General features: G+C 43.2%; 2 protein-coding genes across 2 annotated transcripts in view; one reads left to right on the top strand and one right to left on the bottom strand.

The window, feature by feature from the left end:
* mtor (mechanistic target of rapamycin kinase) overlaps positions 1-24,592 on the top strand; it is a 95,691-nt gene that overhangs the window by 41,470 nt on the left and 29,629 nt on the right. The window contains exons 25-30 of the mRNA XM_031868733.1: positions 59-205; positions 733-875; positions 1,118-1,280; positions 2,657-2,802; positions 20,107-20,182; positions 21,904-22,043. Coding sequence (XP_031724593.1) covers positions 59-205; positions 733-875; positions 1,118-1,280; positions 2,657-2,802; positions 20,107-20,182; positions 21,904-22,043 — 815 coding nt within the window. The remainder of the gene's footprint in view (positions 1-58; positions 206-732; positions 876-1,117; positions 1,281-2,656; positions 2,803-20,106; positions 20,183-21,903; positions 22,044-24,592) is intronic.
* Positions 5,633-9,068, bottom strand: angptl7 (angiopoietin-like 7). The gene is made up of 5 exons (XM_031868885.1): positions 8,560-9,068; positions 7,218-7,318; positions 6,921-7,115; positions 6,496-6,691; positions 5,633-6,402 (listed from the first exon to the last, which is right to left on the bottom strand). The coding sequence occupies exons 1-5, from the start codon at positions 8,918-8,920 to the stop codon at positions 6,230-6,232; spliced, it is 1,026 nt and encodes a 341-aa protein (XP_031724745.1). The 5' UTR covers positions 8,921-9,068; the 3' UTR covers positions 5,633-6,229.

Raw genomic sequence — 24,592 nt, 5'->3', positions numbered from 1 at the left:
TGTGTGTGTGTGTGTGTGTGTGTGTGTGTGTGTGTGTGTGTGTGTGTCTACATTATAGGGCTATACTCTGGCCGAGGAGGAAGAGGACCCTCTAATCTTCCAAAATCGCCAGCTTCGTAGCAACCAAGGCGACACTCTGGTCAGTGGGCCGGTGGAGGCGGGGCCTATGAAGAAGCTTCACGTCAGCACCACTGCACTTCAGAAGGTCAGAGGGGGGTGATTGACATTGGTGCTTTCATGCTGAAGGGTAACACACACATGTCCAGTGCTGATTTCCACCGGCGTGGTTGTTGACTGTATTGCGGTTGTGTACAGGAAGCAGCCTTGTGGACAAGCAGATTGTTTACATACGGACCAACAGAGAAGTGATGAATGAAAAACCCAAACCCAAACAAATGAGCGGAGAAACACAATGAACACAGATGCTCCCACGCAAGGGCTGACTGAATGCTTCGATGAATATGAAAGTGATGTGAATCATATGCTGTGGCCTTCACGGTCACTAGTTATCAACAAGGCTCTCCACCACCATCATCATCAAAACGCTCAAAATGAGGCAATCTTTTGGAAGAACGCCGTTTCATTCTTTAAGAACGTTTCACCGCAAGCAGTAACAATGATTTATGTGTCCATCTCAGCCAGATGAGCTCACACACACGCACACATTACCTGTGTCACTACCCACGTAGTTCCCAGTGAATGCTGAGATGGAGGATTTCTGTCTCTTCACAGGCTTGGGGTGCTGCCAGGAAGGTGTCCAAAGACGATTGGCTTGAGTGGCTGAGGCGTTTGAGTGTGGTCCTGCTCAAGGAGTCGTCGTCTCCAGCCCTGCGATCATGCTGGTCTCTGGCCCAAACCTACATCCCTCTCGCCAGGTTGGGTCTACCGCTCTAGCTCACTTCCTCCTCCCTTTATTTCTCCTTCATTTTTCTTTTTTTAACGTTCCACATGCATGATAGTCCGCAACAGCTAAAAACAATCGCATAATCGCCATGCTAATGCAAGCAAGCTAATCTCGCTACTTATCGATTTGCCGTTCCCCCAAATTCAGTTAAGGCACCGTTCTTGCAAAATATCATATTTTGAATGTGTTTTTGCTGTTTCCTTGGGTCCACAGGGACCTGTTCAACGCGGCCTTCCTGTCTTGTTGGTCCGAGCTGAGCGAGGACCAGCAGGACGAGCTCATCCGCAGCATCGAGCTGGCCCTCACCTCCCAGGACATCGCGGAGGTCACGCAGACTCTGCTCAACCTGGCGGAGTTCATGGAGCACAGCGACAAGGTTAGCATCGAATCGCAGCAGCTACTTTAACCCACAGCATCACCGTGATGTAGTTCAGGCTGAAGCACACCTCTGGTTTTATTAGAGAGCTTGCAGGTCGATATCTTAAGTTGTTTTCAAAATTCAAGTTTTGATATTACGTCGTGCATTTTAAAGTGGTGGTATAAAAAGCTTTTCCTGTCTCATTGAATGTCAAACCGCTCACCATAAATCTACAAGGGTAAGATGTTATTTATTCTATCCATGACTCAGCTAGAACTGGTCCCTTTTTAAGCTTTTATACATATATACAAACTGTCCAGCCCCTTTGTGGAACGAAACGTCCATGCCAAGTGGATGTGCATGACATTACATGCACTACCTGATTTGAAATTAGCTGTACCGTACCGGCTCTCCAGCTGGCAGCGCAGCAGCAATTACACCTCATCTGTTTTAGTGTTGTCTGAGTGGAAACAACGATGATGGTTCACTTGGCTCTGATCACTTAAAGGTTTTTCTTTGTCATCAATGTATCTTCACACTAAGTTGCGCGTGAAAGCATTCAGTGTTTTGAATTTACGCATCTGCCGGAAAATTCCGAACGGTGCGTCGGATGCAAAACAAAACAAAAAACAGTGTATGACCGCAAATAACAGAACCTGCAGAGAGGCGCTCAGGAAACTTACCAATGCTAAAAAAACAAGAGAAACCAAGTCTCCTCGTTTGCCCTCGTATTCTGTGCAGACACCGTTGCCACAGTTCACCGCAAGTCAGGAAACCTACGAACTGTGGTTTTCAGTGCTAGGTGTTGTTTAAATGGATTGTGTGTTGGAGGTTTGAAATGGGCCCAAAACGGCACCACATTATCCTTCTTGGTAATAATTCAAAAAGTCGCAAGAGGAGAGCTGAGCAGAAACCATTCTGACTGCTGTCATTGTGATTAAAAATACAAACAGGAGGCGATAACACTTAAAACCACAGTGAACAGAGAAACCCTTTCACGAGAGCCCTCTGTTTGACCGCACATGTTGAGCTAATTAGTGACGAAGCCGTTGCGTTGAGGGCAGAGAACCGTCATGGCCGGGTCATAATATATTATTTCAGCAGGGTCACCCCCTGCTGGGAGGCTGCAGTAGAAACAGACATAAAGTGTCTGTTTCCGGTGGAAAGAGGGGCATAAGATGTTTTCTCTAGGTTACCACACCAACTTAAACTCAATAACTACATAAAGCTTCCTTATTTCATTCCTTCACATCATAGCGTATGTTTAAATATAGTGTACAGTTAAATAACAAGTTCAAACCCGACTAAATGCAGAAGGAGGACAGCAGATTTTATTTAGTTTCATTATATTTAGGAAATAACTTATTTCACACACTTTTGTTTCCTTTGTCCAGGGCCCTCTGCCCCTCAGAGACGATAACGGCATCGTGCTGCTTGGCGAGAGAGCTGCCAAGTGTCGCGCCTACGCCAAGGCTCTGCACTACAAAGAGCTGGAGTTTCAGAAAGGGGCTTCTCCTCTCATCCTGGAGGCTCTTATCAGGTAGGTGGTCTGAAAACCTTCCTTTTATTTTTATGAGAAAAAAAGCATGGCTTTTATAAAACTGTGGGAAGATGAGCGCAGTCCTCGTCACAGTATTTGAATGACAACAGCAAGCTGTTCTTTACATGAAAAGGGCAAATAAGAAATGAGTGTATTTCTTTTCCAGCCTAACTCATTGTTTGGTTTTGTGTAAGTTCTCCTTTGGTTCACAGTTTAACAGTTTTATTTTCATTAAAGTTATAAGGAATATGTAGCTTCTTCAAAGTTAGGACTTCATTTCTCGGTAACTTTGAGATCATAACATAAATCGGTGTCGGTGGGAGGTCTCTTCCCTCTGGTGGAGATTCATCCTAGTCACAAAAACTAGGTTTGACAGGTGTCCCTGTGATAAACAGTTACTGCATTACAAGTTATTGCTTAAAGACAAACCGTTCCCTCAAAGTCAATTTTTATTCCAATAAATACACATAAAATGATATTGCACATATCTTCCCTTAAGCCTTTGATATCCTCTGTCATCTTTTCCATCCCCTTTTTTCTCATCCTTCTTTATTTCTATGCCTTTGGCACGGCGGGGAAAAATCTGTTTTCCAGGCATCTAATTGGACACTTGCCTCCTTTTCATCTACGAGTGTCTGGACTTGTTTCTCAGGGGCCTGTTTTCAATTTCTCAGGAGCCTTGATGATGATGAATGATGGGAGCCGGCACTCTGGTGTTTTCAATATCCCCATCTGGTTCTCACCTCTCCAGGATTTCCCAGAAAAAGATCCAGAGGCTGGTGTGCAAAAAAAAAAAAAGCACAATGTAAAGCTGGCTCTACTGAGTTGCCGCCCTATTCAGAGAGAAAGAAAACAAAAACCTTCATAACTGATGCCCACTTTTTGATGACGGGGAGGCATCGTCACTGCTATTTCAGCACCTGACGAGTCACCGTGTTTGTAGATGAGTGGGCGAGTAGGTCAGGGATTGTTTTTTTATAGTCGCAAATGGACCTTCAGTTAAAATTCAGGGAATTCAATCTGAATAGGTGACACACTCATAATAGAACACATTTTATGAGCTGGAACTGGTATAAATAATGTGTGAAGGATTTTAAGAAAGTCAAAATAATTAGTTTGTGGTCTAACTACATTCGCAGGCCCACGTAGCTGTGGACGGAGCCAGGAAGCCGCTCACATTTTCCCCATTTATCCCAACAACAGAGGAACATTGTTAATTGAGCATTTGGCCTATGGTGTTATGGTACATCATAAAGGCTCTTTCAATTGACTTGGATAAGTAATTTGTTTCTGTTTTTATTACATTTTGTACAATTTGACAGTCTCTGGTAGACGGCAATGATGGGGCGGAAGCTGCATGATAGAGAATATAAAGGTCTGTAATAGATCCGTGCTCCTTCACTTACAGAGAAACTATGACTTTGGTGGCTCCATCATCACGGTGGCTGATGAAGCTGGACCATGTGTTAATAATACATGGGTAGCCATAATGGAAATGCTTAGAAATGGAAAATGGAAAGTTTAGTATGTGTGTAGTTTATTCAGCTGTAGAGATGGCTGCAAACTGTTCAGCAAAATCTCAGTTCATACCAGCTTGTGTATTCATTTATTGGACTACTCAAGTGTCAGTTGGACTCAATGTATGAGTAGACCGGGGTGGACACAATAGCAGGAACACTTGTACAGTCTAGTGCAATGTGCTGCCTTGGTTTCCCTTCGGATGTGTGGATTACACCTGACAGGGTGAAAGAACACCTCATTCACCTTATACGTATAATAATGTGTATAGGGTTATATATTTATGTTAATAGCAGGAATACAACAGTTCAACAACATCTCAAAATGTAGCCTATAGTTTTACCCATAAGTTGAAGCCGTACTATCTTCCACCATATTAACCCTTTATATAAAATCTATGTTCCAGGTGAAAGTGAGGTGAACATAAGATACTGGAATCACATGAACCAATTTTTAAATACACACAATAAATCCAATGTGTTTCCTACAATATTTGGATAACCCTTAGTACAATCCATTTCCACACAATTTTTTGGGTTTAATACCCAGAGGTCAAGTCACATTCACCTTAGTTTACACTTATCTTCATCAAATAATAACTGCAACTCTTGGCCGCCCTATTCGCCGAAGTTTAACTCTCCAGGAAAAGTAACCATAACTTCCCTTTGCAGCAGCGTGGTTTCCTCAGTGCGTCGTGCAGTGCGTTGCCTTTACACCGTCCACCACGGTTCAAGGTCTGCTTTTGTTGTTGGGGTCACAAGTTTGAATACTTTTAAACACTAGAATAGAAAGAGTAGGTCATTTGTCACCATCCAAAGGTCCTGTCCTTCATTCCCCTGTGGTCATTTCCTTCTAAGGGTAGAGATAAACGTCCAGCTTTAATTAGATGTTTACCCCCGACTGTCTCACCTTGTTAAAGGAAGAGAATTTTCACGAAGCCTTCCACCGAGCCCGTATAGGCAGTGCTCCCTGGCTGTAAGGTATTTAAATGCTCAAAGGAATTCGTTGTTTCAGAGCGTAGCAAAAGGGCATTATTGTTTTCAAGGTAGTAAAGCTAGAGGCATTCAACTCGCTGGCAGAACAGAGTGTGTGTGTGTGATCTTCATTCCTGCGTTTAGCTAAGGTGCACTGGGACCTTTGGGCAATATGTCAGCAGATGACCGAAGGGTCAGAGGCAAATGTGTTGCTATTACTGGACACGAATGGACACGAGACTTTGTTTTGCCGTTAGACGTTGATACATTTCAACCTGTGAAGAGAGGAATGTTGGATGACCTGCATGAGACATGTTTCGTTTAAAAAATATGTTTATTTTCTATCACATAAAACAATGTAATTACAGAGCTGTACACACTTTACAAATGACACATTTCCATCATCAATGGTTAGGGTTTTACAATAAAAGGCAGCTTAATTCATAGGAAATGCCTTCGGTGGTTGATCCCATTCCAGCAACTCCCAAAGATCCCTCTTCTGTATTCGTTCCTACCAGTCCTTAATGATTTATACCTGAACCTGACCACTCTGGATGGATTCTTGCTACGATCCTTACATGTGTTACTTGTGTTAACTAAAAAATACATCCTAGTGCTTTCAAGACAAACGAGAGAAGGAATCAAAATCCAGTCACCCTTACGGGACAGTGGTAAAAGAGCATCTATTAAAGCATTTGAAAAATAAAATATTTGTTTTTTACTGATAAATACACAAAATTAACTACAATTTACAATCAAACATGACAACAAACATGACACATTCATCTGACTGAGACGTAACCAGACCGTCACAAACTACATTTTCATTCCTTTCGCAGTCGAGGGAAGGCCACAATTTGGTTGAACAGGTTATTTAGTGAGATCGCTCAGCATTCATGCATATCGTCGCGGTCCAGCGCACACAGCTGAAGCACTTATGGTCGAAAATCCACCAGCCGGACCTTCATCTCCACTTTCTTGAGGGAGTAGTTGGACCCGTGCCAGCCGTACCAAGTGATCCCATCTGGGTTCTTCGTAATGTGCTGACCGTAGCGGTAAAAGACGCCGTTCAAGTTTGAGTCAGTGCAGCAGTTGTACCAGTAGCCACCTGGAAGGAGACGAGGGGAAGATAATTTAGACTTTATGTTGATGGGAGAGGGGAAATGTGTACCTGTAATGTAAATGAAACATCATCATTTACCTTTGCGCAGGGACGCACAGTCATCCACACACTTGTCATTGTCCTTCTTGATGGTGCTGAAGTTGGTGTTGTTGTGGTAGCGCAGCGAGTCTCCGGCGTTCCCACTGTAGTTGGCGAGGAAGAGCTTGTAGCTGTTCAGCTCATTGCCCAGGGTGAAAAAGCCGTACTCAGCGTAGCGCGTCTCTCCCTGCCAGTCCTGCGTGGGAAAAGATATACGACTTGATTTAGAGAGCGGTTATAGAGCCTGGAGAATATCAGTTTGAATTATTAATTATTTTCTAACTCTCGGTACCCGTAGGAACAAATTGGGTTGAGGCCCTTTTACTTCTGGCCGTGAAGTGGTTTCTGCACCGTTTTACGCGTTTTCTTGCTCTTTGGCATCTCGGCCCCAAGCTTACACGAGCGCCATGTTTTCCAACACGTACCTCCATCTCAATCCGGAGCACACTGGGCTGCCTTGTTAAACGGAAGATGTGGTCGTTGCCGAGCCAGAAGTCTCCGCGGATCGATCCAAATCCGTTTTTGTACTGCTTCCAGTCCCGGTGGAATGATGTTAGGCCGACTTTGCGCCGTTGGATCAGAGTCCAACCGCCTCCTTTCGTCTCCATATCGCAGAAGACCTGAAAGTATTCATCAAAATGTAATAGAGTGCAGATGCCTCACAATACGCACCACCAAACAAAGACGGCATGCGGTCCACACAGCTCTGAAGTGCAACTTACGCTCAGCTCAGGTGTCCCCAGAAACTCATCTTTAGGCAGCTTGTACTCGCCAGAGATTTTGTAGCTCTTGCTGTACAGGGATGCGCAGTCATATATGGCATCTGGAGAACAAAAAAAACCACAATCTCTTCAGTTATGATAAAACCATATGCAGTTTTAAAAATGCCAGTGTCATAAATTCTAAAAGCTTTATGGATATCTGAGTGATCGGGCAGATGAAAAAATGACCTTTACCCCAACTAAAATCGAAATAGATCAAAACGGAGTGGAGTCATGGCTCTGATTTTTGCAAAGTTCTCCTCTTTCACTCCCGTCAGAGTATGGCGATGCCATTAATGGGGCTATGAGATCACTACAGAGCACTGAGCCCAATGCTTTAAAAAAAGTCTGTGTGAAAAGAGATGGAAACCTTCGGCTTCTTCTAATCTTTGCGTCCCTTCCTGTTCTGCCCTCCTGTCTCTAATTTACTCCAGCTTTAAGAGCAGGCCTCTGTATTCCCTCTGCCAGTGACATGGACGCGGCCCTGCTCGACCACACAGTTGAGGCTATTGGAATAAAATAAAGTACGTCATGCCTGGTTAACCTCTCTGCGGCAGCCAGCGCTGATTAGTGGCATGTTAAAGTTGAGCTGAACGTCGGAGATGGTTGGCTTCGGTGGGAGCTCTTTATTGACAGATGGGACTCAAGCTCCAGATGAATGCTTTAGAGAGCGGCACTGTAATCTGCCTCACAACCAATTCACGGCAGTTTTCTGAGACTCTTTCCGAAGCAATGGATGAGGCTGATTATAGTTCTTCACAGCTGAAATAAATGTATAGTGTCTTGGCCTATTTGAGGACTGTTTTTGGAAAGTTTAGGTACTCTCAATCAACTGAAATGATGGCTCGTTATTTACTAGAGTTTGTCTTTTCAATTCAAAATGAGTGCTCTCCTGAATGGAAATAAGACAGTCAAACTAAAAGTGATTTAAATTTAAAGCAAGACTGAGACGGTTGGTAGACGGACGGTACACTTTAAGTTCCGTCATATCTAAAGTCTTTGTCCACATGTGGAAATAATTCTAGGAGTGTGTATTTGACAACAGCTGGCTAAAGAGAGCGAAGAGGCAGGGTGCTCAAATATGCGATGGAGTCACTGACGGATCTGTTTTTCTCCACGTGTGAAGACTTTACAGACTCTCTCCGGGTCTGCTTTCTGTATGTAAATTGCTTTCATGTGAATTCAATTTCGCAAAAACAATCACCAGTTAAGCGGACCCTTATTCATGCAATGCAACGCCAACCATCTGCACACATTTACTCCCTACTCTGCTAAACAGCTTCTACAGAGCGTTGATGCTCACCTGAGGAGGTCTGGGTGGCAGACTGCAGGGTTTGCAGCTGCATGATCTCCACGCGGTTGTTGATCTCCGAGTACTTGCTCTCGGCCTCCGTCACCCGGGCTTCCTGCTGCCGGTTCTGCTTGTCCAGATCCATTACTTGCCGCATAATGCTCATCAAGTCCGTCTCCTGCTTGCGACTTATCTCCTCGAGGATGCTGGTCAGGTTGGCCACCTGCACCTTGAGAGAGCGCACGTCATCGCAGCACTGAGCCTTGGGAGGCTTCGGAGGCGCCAGCCTCTTCCTGGGATTCTGGGCCCACGTCTCTGCCAGCAGGAGCAGCGTGACCCCCAGAGCCACTACGATCAAATTCACTTTTGCCATTGTCTGTGCAAAAAAGCTCTGGATTCTCACGAGTCTTTTGCGTGCGGTCTGTGATTGGAAGTAGTCTGTCCCCGTAGAAGGCCTTTTGCTGGAAATCTCAGTTGAGTTGGAACTCCTCTTTAAACCAACGGCTCTCCCAGGCTCTGTCTTATTTCCCTCAGTGAAGCCCTCCTCTGCCTGAACATCTTAAATATTTTTTTGTGCGAGGGTCCTCCCCCTTCCCTCCCGGCGTGCACCAGTCACCGCTGACCCTCTCCAACCTTCGGGGGGTGGAGGGCCCCCCCCTGCCTCCTCCCCCCTCTACCCCTCCCCTCGTCTTACTTTCACTCATTCCACAGAGGGTTTTGACCACGTTTCTCCTCTCTCCGTCAGGTGTTGAGGGTTTACTGGGCGGTGTTTTTTGCCTCTGCCTGGAGGGGCAACATATGGAGCCGAGGAAACAACACAAAGGCTACCGTCCGAACGCTCTGTGCTTCCAGGCACAAGCCGCTTCGTGCAATGCGGAAAAGCAAACTCTCGAATACTTTGCCTTTTAAAGTCGTTTAGTTAGCTGTACGAAAAACATTGTTACAACATTTTTAGGCTTTAAAACAGTATGTAATTTCCTTCCCTGTCTTCACACCTAAATTACCCCGTTAATGAGGGATTTTACTATATCCCCGAGGCCAACCTTTTCTTCATTAAATTGGGTCTTCACATGCCAAGAGGTGAGTGAAGTCACTAAGCACTCTTAATTGTAGGTTAAGTGTTCTATTGATGCTCCCCTTTTTTTTGGCAGATGTTGAAACAGGCTTGTTTTCCACAGAGCCTCACATTTCAAAAGGGTGTTGATACGAGGAGGACGGCTCAGTGAAATCTCCAGGATAACACGAGGCCAAAATGCAGTTTCCATTAAGCGGAAAGTATTTGTTCAGGAGAGGACAACGTCTGAGTATGCTGTCTACATGTGTAAAGGCTTAACGTTTTTGCCATCACACGTGCACGGCATTTTTTTAAGTAGCTAAACTGGTATACTGTTACCCACTGGAGAACAACAGAATGAGGTGATACTCGTATGGCTTTGGAGAATAACAGAAGGCTGCTTGTATTTTCCTCTCTGCGTTATGACACACACAACACTGAGATTGGTTTCCATGTTGCTTTACCACCGCAGAATCTATTTAATAATGATTTTAGTAGAAAAATATGGGAAGCATGGGAAAGGAAAGCCCCATTAATATTAATAATATTTTCATTTTTTTATGCAACCCTACCAGAGCTGGAAATAAAACAATAATTGTTCTTAAACACTCACATGCACTTGAATGCTCGTTGGTCGGGGCCAAATTTACAACACCTACAATAGTGGAAGACACAAAGCAGCCGGGGGAAGTGTTTCGCCATTTACAACCTGCCGCTGAATGTGCTGCGTTTTGTGTGGCCCAATGACGGTGTTTGCAAACTTCCTGATTTTTGGCTCATCTTCTCCTTTAAAATGAGTAACATGCCAATCCCTGTCTGGGGCGTGAATAGAACACCTTTGCAGTGTCAGACATCAGAGACGCTCTCTCGAATCTCTGATTCTCTGGAATTTCTATCTCATCCCAGCTTCCCCCGAGGAGCTGCCAGCCCTGCCAACTTAGCGGAGATGCCTTTGGAGATCAGGCCAAAGGTTTAGTCGGTGGGGATTTGTGGGGGGATGGGTGTGTGCCTTTCGGCATTGACAACAGATCATGCATGACTTTTATGACACTCGGCCATGTGTGATCATTGCCATGCTAAAATAGATGAACTGCCATGATGAAGTGTCAAAGTATGCTCTAAATACAGGGAGTTGTGCGTAATACTAACTGAGACATGGCTGGACCAGGACATTCCTGTCAGTATTTACTTCAACTTTACGGCTTTCCCCTTCTTCTTATACACACTAATGGAGTGTCTGGAAAAGGCAGGGATTCAGGTGTTTCCACATTCATAGAGGAGAAAAAAAAGTTGAACTTTAAGTGTGAAACCACAGCAATGAATACTCTGTTTAAGCCTTTAAAGACCAATGTATTAGCCTCAAATGTACCCTGTCAAGTTTTTGAACAATATCTAGTGTGCATGGATGATACAATGCTTTTTTGTGTCTGTGCTGCCAAATGTTTGGCAGGTGACCCTTGCTTTCACTCACTTGGTCCGGCAAACAAGTGGAGTTGTGATTGTTCTGCTCAGCATCATCTTTGTGTCACGGAAAATATGGTCCGGAGCGCAAATTCCAAAATGATTACGTAGTTATGACATGGTCTGTTATTGCTTTGATTTTCAACATTTGGATTTGTACAACTCCAGCTCCTTGAATGTTACCGGACATTTTTTATTTTTTTTTCACAACTGGTCACAGCTTTGCAATTTTCCATTTACTTCTCTTTTTTTTGTTGTTTTATGTTGACATTTGCTTTTAGTTTCCTGTATTGTTTGATTGGTAAGACGCATATGGGAGTAATAAGCCATTTGTTGTCTTCATACAAACATAATTGCCTTCATGTTTAGTTTGCGGCAATGTCTTTAATTGCTGGACAAATTCTGTCTCATTAGGTCATGAACGCGATCCTCCTCTAGATTACCCACATTTCTCAAAAACACAAGAACAGCAGCTCTCCGTCATGTTCTGGTCAATATTTCTGTGGCTCAGTCACAAGAACCTAACCGCAGGCTAGGTTCTCCCGGTCTTACCTTTCCCTTCTATTCTAAAGTTAATATCTAGCAGAGAGAAAGGTAATTAAGTTAGGATAAGGATCGTTGTGGTGATATGATAAATATAATTGAGTTACAATGATCACTAGTTCCAACTCTGCTGCCAACAAAGACATTTACTGGTCCCTCACTTTAAAAGACATCTGAATGTTTTCTTCATTTTTTCTTAATCATTTTCACTTAAGCTCCTTTCTAAATATTTCCTCAGTTAGAATGTTTCTAACTAGTAACGTTACGTTAATAACGTCATGTTTGATGGCGGGTAGTGCCTGCTGACCTCCCTTTGAATCCTAACCCGAAGTCATTGATGTGCATCAGTTCCTTTTGGAAAAAGGTGGATAATTTGGCCTCCTGGATTTTCTCTTTGCTCTGTGAGTCACATCTCACTCTCCAGCAATGCATCCCAGCGGCATCACTTTCCTCTGGGCCTGGACTCTGTCATTCAGATGCTGTTTTATATGTTTAGCATCACGCTGTTTTCCCCCTTCAAAACAGCTTCTTGAAACAGCATTCGCCCTCTAACTATGTCTCGCCAGGCTCTGTCTGAAGAATGCATGGCTCCTCTTAACATTAGAGGTATTCGCTAAGCTTTAACCAAAGCCCCCTTTCTTTATATGACTTCCTCTGGAAGCCCGCACATTTCATTGAACAGATTTTTTCCTTTACCCCGCGAGACGAGTTCGAAACCCCGCTGCGCTAATTGCAGCTGTCATCTATCTTTGATAAGTGCGGGCTGACAAAACAAAGAGTTATTTCTTTTTTAATCAGAACATTCTCACAGGTTTCCCTAAAACACACTGGAAAAACGTTTTGTAATCAAACGGTGACCACCGGGGCCAAGCTGTCAGCGGAGCGCTCATGGGTTCAATTACAGGAAAGGGGGGAGGTGAGAGCAGGAGCCAGTGGATTCCAGGGCTTCTATCTCAAAACTTTGAATTACATAATCTTTAATAAAAGTAACCTCTTCCACCTGTCGGCTCTGCCCGCAACAGAAGAGCCTCAGTTTGAATTGTACAAATGGTTTTGCTTTGGCTTATTGCATGTGTTATATTCTCCTTAAAGTGCTTGCACCTGATTTTTAAATCATTAACTTCACTTTATGATTGTTATTTAATTTGAAGGACCATGTTGTTTCTGAATGTAAGATTTGGGAAATTGATCTGGTATTGGTGGTTATTTACTCACAGACTAGTTTAATTATTAGCTCCGTTTAAATTGAAATAGAAATCCAACCCCCCTCATTCTTTGTATAATGACCACGGGATGGGTGTTACCTTCATTTGAGACACATAAGGCAAGTAGCCGACTTGCCTTGGAAATAATACAATGGATAATGATCTGCAACTCGGTTAAACCTGGTCACGTATAGGAGTGAAATAAACTGTTCCATATTTTCCATAATGAAGGAGACAATATGCACCGGGGTATCCCGCTCTGAGGCAGGCTTCATGCGCTGGCAGGCCATGGAGAGGTCTGGTGGCTTAAGCCGGTGATGGCTACCAGGTGGAGTCTGTTGTCGCACCGCGTATGCTAGTCGACTACAAACCAGTTGAACTGGGACAATCGGTACTGGAGGGGGGGGTAGCTTTAGAATAGCTTTGTGTATGCACAGTTGACCGCGTGGCACTTCTTCAGGGAGACGTTTCGTGACACCGGGATGTTAAAATTGTTGTGTCACGGGACAGAAAACCAAAACAACTTGTGTAACCATTGAAGGGTTCCGTTGTTTTTGGCTAAACATGAAGTGTTATATTTGGGTTGGTATGAGAGAGATCTCAGGCTTTTAACCTGAAAACTGTTACTTTCAATGAATTTAAAAACCATGGAATTGCTGCTTTGTGACTCTGATGTATTCCTTTGGTTCAAATGAGACAACCGCACTCAACCCCATTGTAAATGATTGGCCCTTGTATAGTAACATTGTGTTATTTATGTTTGTAATTCCGCTCCTGTTAAGCACTTTGTGACTAATGTCTGTGAAAAGCGCGTTATAAATAAATCTTACTTACTTACATTGTTGACAAATCAATTCTTGCATGATTCAATTACAACAGAAGGAAGCAAAAATAAACATGTGAAACAAGTGGCATCTTTCATTTGGAAGTATTTAATGGTTACTTTCACTGACAAACGTAGTCAATATGCCTGTATAATTCATAAGACTTAGCATAGTATACGGATCTCTTTGTCCACCAAGCAACAGCAGCATTCCAATGAGGTAGCGTGGGGTGGGGGTTGGGGGGGGCCACTGGAGACACCTTTCCTCTGTTGGCCCCTTGACCTGAAGGTGAAGCGCCCAGGAGACACATTCTGCAGGGGTGTCCCAGTGTGTTGATAGAGTGGTGTAAACACGGGCCCAATGGTTTCTCCGGCTGATTCCTCCATGGCCCCTGAACACGCCTAACTTCCTTGAGGAAAAAGAAAAACAGAAGAATGTCGGGAAATGATGCGATGGACGATCGAGCTGTTTTCTCTACGTACTGTATACCATTTCAACAGGGACATTTTCTTTTTCTTTTTTAATTTTTCACTATTTGCGTCACCAAGTAAATAACGTCTCATTTGCCCTTTTCCTGTGTACAATGCCACATTAGTACTAAGCTTTATGATGAGCTTCAGTGAGAAAGCTGATTCTGGTCATTTCGAGGAAGTAATTTGGAGTTGAGGGACACTAAGTGTTTCCTCATCTGCTCGGCCGTGAAACAACCACCTTCTTGTCTTGACGTTTGTCGGAGGAGCGAGAGACAAAGGGCTAGTCAGATGGTGTCAGAGATGAGTTCAGCCCGGCGTTAGCCGCACACGTCCCAGGGCAATGTGGAAGGAAGCGGGTGAGGTAACCCCCCTTCCTGTGCGTCCGTGCCTATCCCATGCAGTGATGCTCTTCTGTTTCTTAAGGCACGCAGAGGTCGAGACCTGCATTCGGCGGTGACAACATGCCGCTCTTTATTTCCATAGCAGATGTGCGCACGCCAGCCTGGAAGATGTATGTCGTGTTTCAGGTATTTGAAGTTTAGGATTTAGCTCCGTTCAGACACAATGTGGTCTGTTAAGATATCTGAATGAAAGATGGTTATGGTTATGTTGAAACATTTATCAAAGTCTCTGGGCTTCAACTGGTTTGATGATGGTGAGATGTAGGACGTCTGTCCATCAGCCGTATTGATTACATAACTAATCTGTACCAAAGGTTGGATATTTTCATACTTCAACATGTGTTATTTTGACCGGGGTTCTTTTCTCTTTCTACTTAAATTATTTATTTTCATTTCCTTCGACTTCTTCTCAAATGTTAAAATGTCTTTGCCTTAGGTCAAGCGTGTTGATTTGTTTGAAAGGGGTTATAGAAATACATCTGCCTCTCCTGCCTTAAAAACTCAGCTCATGCTGCTAAAAATAATACCCAGCTAAAAAAATAGGAATCTTTTGGGCCCATTAATGCCAATCACTTTCTAATTGCCCCTGACTGAGTGGGATTGTTGGTTTATTTCTGGACGGAGAAGGAAAACAAAGCTAGTTCATGCCACGTTGGTCGCTGTGATTTAGTGAACAAAGGAGAGTCTCTGGAAGCAAACCATTTCCCCAAGAAGAAGAGTTTTAGGGAATGGGCTGTCTTAATATTATTTTATGTGCTTGGAAGACCATGAATCTTGTGGAAATGTAGGTGTTGCTCCAGTTCCAACACTCCATAAGCAGTGTTAATTTGAAATTTGATACTGATTTGCCTTCTTGAATTTGAAAATGCCTCCACCTCAAAGCTCCAATATCAACAAGGGCGCAGGATTCAAGTGTGACAGCTTCATTTATTCAGTTTCTTTATAGCTGCTATTTGTGTGTATCTGTGTTTTAGGTATTTGAGGATTTACTTCTCATACTTGTGCCACCTGTTAGCCAGAAAAAATAAATTGTTGTTTTGTAAAAAAAACTCAGATTGGATCCAAATCTCGGATTGGATGTTTATTTCCTTTTAAATTTCTCAAAATGGCCTTCTCGTGCCCAAATGCCTTGGGAAGTGTTTGTTAAGCAGCGTCGTGAAACTCTAGCTCCGCGCGTTTCTCATCTGTATTCACTGGAAAGAACTCCCCCCAAGGTGCCAGACAGTTGGGTTCATTCTGCCTGGGAAGATCGTTGATTGCATTTTGGCTGCCCCACGGATGAACAGTTCCTTCGGCGCAGAGGCAAAAGATGCGTCGGGCAGCTCAGTGTGGAGCGAACGTAAGGCTCAGTGGTGTGAAAGATCTGCCACTGAAATGGACCGGCTAATCAGCTGCTGTCTCGGCAAAGCCTCGGTCACATGGAGGGACTTTGCCTACTTGGTGTGTCCAGAATTCATGCCTCCAGGCAGCTTCAACAAAATCAAACTATGAACCAAATATTTATTTATGTGTATGGGCAGCTTTTTCTCTCTCTCGTAAAGTGACTAAAGTGACTTCTTGCCCAACTCAACTAGCTTCCTTCATTGCAATTTCAACAACTTTGTCCTCGCAGACTTTTTCCAAAGTCACATGTGGTCTACGTTTGTGATTTCACGTCATGATTTGTGATTTCACGTCATGATTTGTGATATTTAACTACATATGTTTAAATTATTTTACCATACATTTTGTTTTTTTGCATATGCAAAAAAACAAAAATGTATGGTAAAATAATTATATGTTCTTAACTTGCACCTAATGAGAAACCTGCAGAACAGATGTCAGTATACATATCTTCAGTGGGGAATCAATGTACTTCCATTATATACCTGTTGATAGCCACTATTATGAGGTGTTTTTAAGAAATACCCCAAAAAGTGAATCAATTTAATGGACCTTGATTCAGCTTTTACTTGAACAGTGTTTAGATAGCCAATCCCATTTTGACATGATTGTGTTCAACACTAAGGAATGGAGGCACTTGGCAAGCAAAGGGCCCAAACAATCAGCCAGGATCAAGTGGCTATCTTCCTGATTAGATTAGATTAGATCCAGTAGTGAGACTCCATTTTTCCTCTCTGTGAGACCCCTGTACATCTTATCCTCTCTGAGGGGAAATATCTGCAATTTCCTCAGAGATCATGCTCTCTCCTTTCAGTGAAGAAGCCAAAGTACTTTAGAGTAGTTGAGATGGGGTTTATGGATTATTTTAATGGAGTAGAGGGGATTTTCTTTCAAGAGTTTAACATATAAAAAGAAACTCCCTACTGGTGCTTTCTGACCCAAGGTAATCGTGGCTAAATGCATTGTATTCATCAGAATCTAATGCACACATGCTGGTTCAGTCACTCGAGTAGAGTGTAAGTGATTTGTTTCAGCGTGCCTCGACCCATCTGAAAGATTCAGTCAACATTTCTGCTTAAAATATGCCCGAAACATATGCCACCGCTTCAAATGTTTTATAGCTTAAAAAGAAAAACACCCGGTATGAGTCTGTCTAAGGTGATTGTTTGTCTTTCTCCTCAGGTCAGAGAAGTTTGAATAGCAATGATGCAGAGCTCTGTTTTTGTAATAGAGGGGGCAATAAATATAAAAGTTTGCACTCATAAAGCAAGCTGAAAGACATACTGTTCTTTCTGTATTCGGCCAAATGTAGTTCTAGGGTCTGCATGTGTCCCGTAGAATACATTATCTAATTCACTCTCAGGCTATTTTGTTGTGTTTACATTGTAGCGTCTGGCTGCCTTGTGCATTTATGAACCGGTATTGATTATCTCCCGACTTGAGAGAGAGAGAGAGAGAGATATGAAGGAAGTTTTATGCTTGCTAATACTTTGACGGAGTTTCTGCTTGAGGAGAACATTACGTGAGCCTTGTCATCTGGTTGTGTTTAGACTCCGTATGCTCGGAGCTGGCAGCCAGATGGCTTCAGCTGAGGGACAATGAAATCTCCAGGGTCCGCAGGAGAGAAAGCCCTCATTCTGATTCGTCTCCTCGGATGAAGCCACATCTGGGCAGCTTTAGCATACCTCGGCATCTTGTGTGCGGGGGGACGCGGAGGCCTCGGCGGCGCTTTGTTCATCTGGTGCTGACTTGATTATTTGACAACAGGTAGTAATTTGTTGGTCCAATTGGAATTAAAAAGTATACACAACATACCCGCGTGTTATCGTCAAGTGTTATCCAAAATACTGGATGAGTAGTTGTGTTTAATGAAGTGGGGATAGTTATTTAATGAGTTGCCGAATGCGTGGCACTCCATCAGGCCTCACGAGAGTCATAGACAAATGCTTATTTACTCAAATGAGCTCACTTTGTTACACAATGGCGTTCTGTCTAGTTCGATTTCCGTCCGATCCTGAAGTCTTGCACCCCCCCTGTCACTTCAAGTACTACAGTGTGTGAAACTAACATATTGATTGTCACGCAAGACCAAAAGACATGAAGGATATCTTGCGCCACTGTTTGGCTTGTGATAGATCTTAGAACTTGTATTTCATTTCCAAAGATCTTGTTGTAGCTGCTATACAGTTATTTTAAGATCACTTCAGTTTCACTTCAACAGAGCTGTCATATTCTTGTTCCTGGCCTATAACTTTAATATTTCACGTAGAGCCGCTGGTGCAGTAATTAGCACTAATTGCTAAAGGATAAGTGCTTATAGCTACTGGATGGTCATTCCATGTGGCATGCTCAGTCAAGCTCTCATTTAAGAAAAGGGTTACAAGATACAAGGCTCCGCTATTGTCACAACACATTTCTGTAACATACATACGTGATTGAAGCTACTTCACACGGCTGAAAGATCCACCGGATCCATGTGTGAGGTTAGTTACCGTCTTGGCAATTGTTTTATGAACACTTGGAGTTAAAAAATGATGCCAAGCCTTCAGACTTTTTGGGAGATCTTTGAATCCATCAGTGACATGAATAATATGACGAACCCCTTCCTGTTATTGCCTCGTTGGGATTGAGACCCGGGGGGACGCAGTGTGGCTGGATGAAATCTGTAATGTGGTCTCCTCTACTGCTGTTGGCTGGGCGGCTCATTCTCCTCAGCTGGAGGAAAGCGGTGCCACCGTGTCATTAAAGATGGCCAAGAGAGATTCTGTTTTACTTGAAGCTTGACGAATCTAATTCACATTGAAAGGGAACGCGAATAGATTGGAAAGTGTCGGGAGGCATTTGACTGTGACGACCTAACCCAAATACCAGACTGGGAGAGTTCATAGCCTGACTCCTGCTTGGCTTGGAGTAACATTGTAGAAGTCCAACTAAGGGCTACTTTTTATTTATTTTTGAAATTATTATTTTATCTGCTGATTTTGTGATTTATAAACTGCAAAATTCCATTAAACAGAAGTATTAAAAAGGACAATATGTAGATAAGATCAGTTTCACTCAGATTTTACATTTTAAAATTAAAAACAGCACCGGCTTTGGATTCTTATCAGTATCAGGAGAGAATCAGTGCATCCTTGGTTGCATTAAGTCTTTCCTGGGACATGTATTGGCACATGATTAGCAGCTCGGAGCATTGAGTCTTGAGTGGTCCAGTGGTCAGATTGTCTTCTGTTTCCAACTATGTACAAGATAGCTCCTGTTGTTATTCTACGTGTCACCACGCAGGGCGGCACCAGCAGCTCCCCGAGCTTTGACATGACCACTTGCTGTGCCATCTCATCACATTTCCTGGCCTTTACCCCACGTCCAACCGGGTTTCTGACATATGTATACTCGAGTATCCTTCATCAACTTTCCCCTGCTGTCCTCAAGAACTCCACCGCATACCAGTCCTCTTCAAACGCTACATTTTACAGATGTATTGGCCGTGCCTGCACAAGGGTTTTGCAGTTGAGGAAATATAATAGACTCGCGGTTCATACGAGTGTTTCCAGATGTGGTGGCGTCGCGGGAGAGTGGAGGGTGTACAAACGGGAATGGTGGTGTCCTGACAGATAACACATCATTTGTCGAACAAGCGTGACACATGTCTAAAGGTGCGTTTCGTTTTCACAATAAACACCTTGCTGAAAGAGGAAACGTTTATTCTACATTGTCAAAATGCATTGAAGCAGACTTTTTAGTTTGCATTGTTGGGTAAGTTACTTTTCTTGAAGGCAGAATGATGGTTCAGGGACACACTTGTCTCTCAACCCCGGAGAAACCCGGGGTTCTATGTTACAGCCGGTGAAGGATCACAAACTCGTGTCTGCACCACTGACTCATACACTGGTTTGTTGTTGCCCACACGGTTGATCTGAAAAAGGAAAGCCACCGACGTCAACTGTGGAGTTGGCAGCAACACAGACTTCAGTGCGAGGCATTTACATTACATAGTGGGGCGTAAAGGACTTCTGGGCAGTTAGACATTCAACATCTACTTGGATGTACCTGTGTAATCACTCACAAGGATGTGGAATTCATGAAAATAATTTTGTAACTACTAAACAAACTGCATCCACATATTGAACCAGATATTTCCCCAAGTGTAGGTATTCCAAGTTTTGTCTTCCAATTGGTCTAAAAGCTTGTCTTTGCTTTTGTCACATCTTGCAGCATCAACAATAAATTACAGCAGCCAGAAGCTGCATCAGGGGTTCTGGAGTACGCCATGAAGCATTTTGGTGAACTGGTGAGTATTTAAAGAAAGGAAACCTTATCTTGGGTTGTATTCAGGCACTGGGACCCAAAAGAAATGTAGCCTCCTTTTGTTTTTTATTTCAATCATACCATTACATTGGCACAGTAGGCCAGCTACTGCAGAGGGCCTCTGCCAACCAACATGTTGTCACTTGTAACCGTATCAACAACCCTAACCAACTCAGAACTTTGCATTTGTTGATGCATCTTCAGACTGAATACGTTCATACTGGGCTGTGTTACACGTGGCCTCTTGTACACATGCTTGTCTTCCCGGAATATCCTCTCCCCGATACACGCATGGGGATGAGGGCCGCTGGAGACGCATGCCCCCAGAACCCCCTGTTCTTAATGTGCAGCATGAGGAAAAACCATCTGCTTTGCTGATCAGTAGTGAACTGCAAGCAGCAGAATAATGGACATTTTGTCCTATGGACAGGATGTTTGGATTTTCTTGCATTATGGGTCTCTACAGTCTATTGCTTAAAGGCGAGTGGTTTGTAAGGTCCCTAAATAGCTTTATCTAATGTGGCTTCTGATGGGGCCGAGTTGAAAGCCACAGAATATGTCACTATTTCTTTTATATTACTGAAAACTCCTCTGTGACCATGTTCTGTGTGGGTAGACCTGGTCCAGATATGAAATAACTGTCAAACAGTGGACATGCATTGGACCCCATCACACACATTTTCCACATCAATTCCATGAGTTATTTTCTGATCGTTCCCCCTCACTGTAACCAAAGTTGCATCTTTTAGTACCTGGTCTTGTTTGCTTGTTTGGATGTACCGGGCAGCCTTTTTAGGATCAGTATGAATTATGGACTTAAAGGAAGAATTCACCCTTATAATGACCATTTGTATATGAATTACTCAAGAGTTCTTGATGAAAAACTTGTCAAAATAATAAATTATACTCTAATTATATATTTATTTTACTGTAAAACACTTTAATAGATACAGGTAGGACATTGACGTCAAAATCTAACACAGAGAAAGTAGATGACATTCAAAACAGCCATGCCATTCATCTTGAGGGCTGTGATGGACTGAAATTATATCCCTCTCCTGTACACTCGAGTGTAAATGAGAGATTATAACCTTTTTATGACAATTTGTGCCTAACGGCTAAAAAAACCCAAATCCGTTAACGAGCAGAGTTACTAATACTTAATCTTTTTCCTTTCTTCTACAATCCACTGTTGCCACAAATCCAAATTCAAAGCTTAGCTGGTGTTGAGGACAAAGTCAATGTATAAAGTGGTTATTTTTAGCCTAAAGTCAAGTCAAATGTTTTCCCCTACTACTAGGACCCCTATGGAAAAGGTCTTTCCTTCTGCCTTTGTGAACAGCGTTTATGTTTCTCTGTAAAAGAGTGAAAAGACTCAGTCTCGCAGTCCACTTCCGGGAACCTTGTTTAGAGAGGCGATCATCTGGAAAGCTTTACTGTTAGAGGATGGAAGGTTTCCCTGTTTGGTATAGCAGTCAGGAATCATCAGTAAAGGTGGGAAGAGATCTATGTACAGTACGTAATCTACCAAAGGAAGTCAATACTTTTACATGAGGTCAACGTTTAGATAGAACAGGTCCAGGACTGATTGGTTAAAATGGGAATCTTTAATCTCTAACACAAAAAAAAACCCCCAACAATTTATTACATCGTCAAACGGTCAACATATCAAACATGTGTCTACTTTTTGTTTTTATTTTCTAGGAAATCCAAGCTACTTGGTATGAGAAGCTACACGAGTGGGAGGATGCTCTGGTCGCATATGACAAGAAGATTGACATGAACAAAGAGGATCCAGAGCTCATCCTGGGCAGAATGCGCTGCTTGGAGGCCCTGGGAGAATGGTATGTCGGGGGTTCTATCTGTTGTCTGAGTTCAGTGGGGCTGCAGCAGTCCGTTCAAATCTGTGTTCTTCTGGTCTCAGATTCAATGACACGTATTTGCCTCTACAAACACTCAGAGAGTCAGCATTATTGTTTGACTGACTTACTGCTGTGTGTTTTTTTTTTTTTTTTAAGAATACACGTTTCTTCAGTTTTTAACCTCTGCTCTAACGGATAACGACAGTTTCTGAGGTAGTATACTTGCAGTGAGCTATTCCATCTCCTATTTTCGTTGGCCGCTTAATTCCTAATGAGTCCTGACATTAGGGCCTTTAATGAGTAGTCAAAAAAAGAGAGAGAAACATTCCTAATTTCCTAATTCCTAACCGGAAAATGCACGAACAGGCGTCCAACGGCAGCAAGAGGCGCCGCCGCTGCAATGAAACCTCACCATGGCTGAGGCTCGACTCCATAACGACCGCCCGCCTTCAAGGAGCACTTTTTTTTTTTTAAGGGAAAAAGAAAGTCACAAGACGTCCCGAGTGGATCCAAATATGTGGATCGTCACCGGGCCCGTGACTCTAAGCAGATGTTAATGTGCTTACGTAACCTGCCTCTATGGGCCATTGTTGTGCATACTATGAGACATTTCACTAGAAAGTGATTCAGTCGATGATTCAGCTAAAGGGAGGCTCTGTGTGTGTTTGTGTGTGTGGACGGGTAAGGCGGGGAGATGATATAACAGTTGACCGGGTCATTAGTCAGAGGAGATCAGACTCAAGAGGGCACATTGTTCCGCGTTAAGGTAAGCGGATATTGTACAAGCGCTCTCTGTGATAATCCTAAACTGGTGAGTTAGGTTGTTAAATGTTTTCGGCAGTTGAACTCAAACATTAGTTAAGTATTGGACAGCTTTGAAGCGTCCTTAAGCCTACAATGTCCAATCAATTTAGCGTATGTGTTTTTGGTTCAAAGTGATTGGGCCTCCCCATTCTGTTAATCTTCACATAGCTTGTTTAATTTCTAACAAAATGCTGCTAATTGGCCCTCAAGCGCAAGCATGCAGCTGTTTTGGCATGTTGTGCTTGGGGAATGGAGGCTTGTGTGTCGGATAAAGCCGCTTTTTGACACCCCTGTATATCTTTCTGTTACAGACTAAAAAAAGAAATTGTTCCACACAGCTGATCTGAAAAAAAGCCAATAAGCATGAAAAGTAATGAAAAGTTGCAGAAGGCTTTTTTATTTTAGTACATATAATAACCTTTTATTGGATAAGGATAGTAAAAAGGATAGTAGTACCAGGATGTCGGTCCCTGTATTCAGCACTACTTGTGTTCTTGTATGTTACTTAAGATGCTCCACAAACCTGCACAGGGTTCCCCGGAGATCTACTGGGAGTTATGTAACGTGACCTACAATGATATGCTAATAAAAACCATTGCATTTAGGTGAGCTAGCTCCCTGGTGCTGCTAGTGTTCATGCTTGACTCACTGTCATGGTTTACTGGAACCCTTTTTTAAAGGAGCTTAGTAATCGTTAACGCGTGCCGTGAAAACGGACTGTTTATCCTGTCCAAGCAGGTACAAGGAGACTAACGAGAGCGTGAGGGAGGATCACACAGTCCTCTGAGAAGAGGCTCAAGTGAAACAATCCTGTGCAGGGGGACCAATGGCTTGTACTGAAGGGCCTTTAAAAGAGTCTTTAAATTGCTAAATTAGTGTCGCCTTTTACGTTTTATTCTAGCAACTTCTGAAATGAAAATTCCAGAGACGTGAATAATGGTCTGCTGAGTCAAATTAAAAGCTCTTCCCTCTGCTGGACTCTCTCTGTCTGTCTGCTGTAGACAAATGTACGGCCAGTGTGCCGGAGCGCTCTGTGCTCGTTGCTTTCATGTTATACGATATAGCCAGGCAGCTGCAGAATGGCTCCACTTCACTTACCTCAGTCCAAACCTGCCTCCCTCTGTCTCTCTGTCTGCGCCTCCCTCTGTCTCTCTCCCCCATCCAGGCTCGCTCCAGCATCCTGCCTGTAATACACATGCGGCGGGTTTGATCTCCCGGACAATGCCGTACTGATTGTTGTTAATGAGGAATTAGTCTTGGTTGGATGCACCTGACCCCAAGGGGAACATCCCATCTGTTTGCTGGGACGCTTGATTTTTATCAGACTCTTTTGGGACGGTACACTGATTTTAAGATGTTCCTCTTTAGGAACAAATGAAGGAATAAATAATGGCAGATGTAGAAGAAAGCCTTATCTCCTTCTCTTGCTTGGCTGGAAGTGCTTGGCTATTCTGGTGACGGATAACTTCAGCTGTTGTTCTGTGCAGGAACAGTACATTCAGTGTCTTAACATTCATGTATTCATTGTCAGGACTTTTTTAAAATCTTTTGAGGATTAAGACTTGACCAGTGCAGTATAGCATCGCTTTAGACACGTTTTAAAAGCCGCAGTTTATGCAAGTGAACCTGAAGATTGCTGAGATCGGCTTCATAATAACTGATGTCATCACTGGATCTGCTTCTTTTTTTTTTTTTTTTTTTCTACCATCTGAAGCCTGCGATTGTTG

The sequence above is a fragment of the Anarrhichthys ocellatus genome, unplaced genomic scaffold, assembly GCF_004355925.1.
Source record: "Anarrhichthys ocellatus isolate YVR2014 unplaced genomic scaffold, GSC_Weel_1.0 scaffold44, whole genome shotgun sequence".
Lineage (NCBI taxonomy): Eukaryota > Metazoa > Chordata > Actinopteri > Perciformes > Anarhichadidae > Anarrhichthys > Anarrhichthys ocellatus.
The sequence above is the reverse complement of the archived record's forward strand: the minus strand, read 5'-3'. Positions and strand labels throughout refer to the sequence as shown.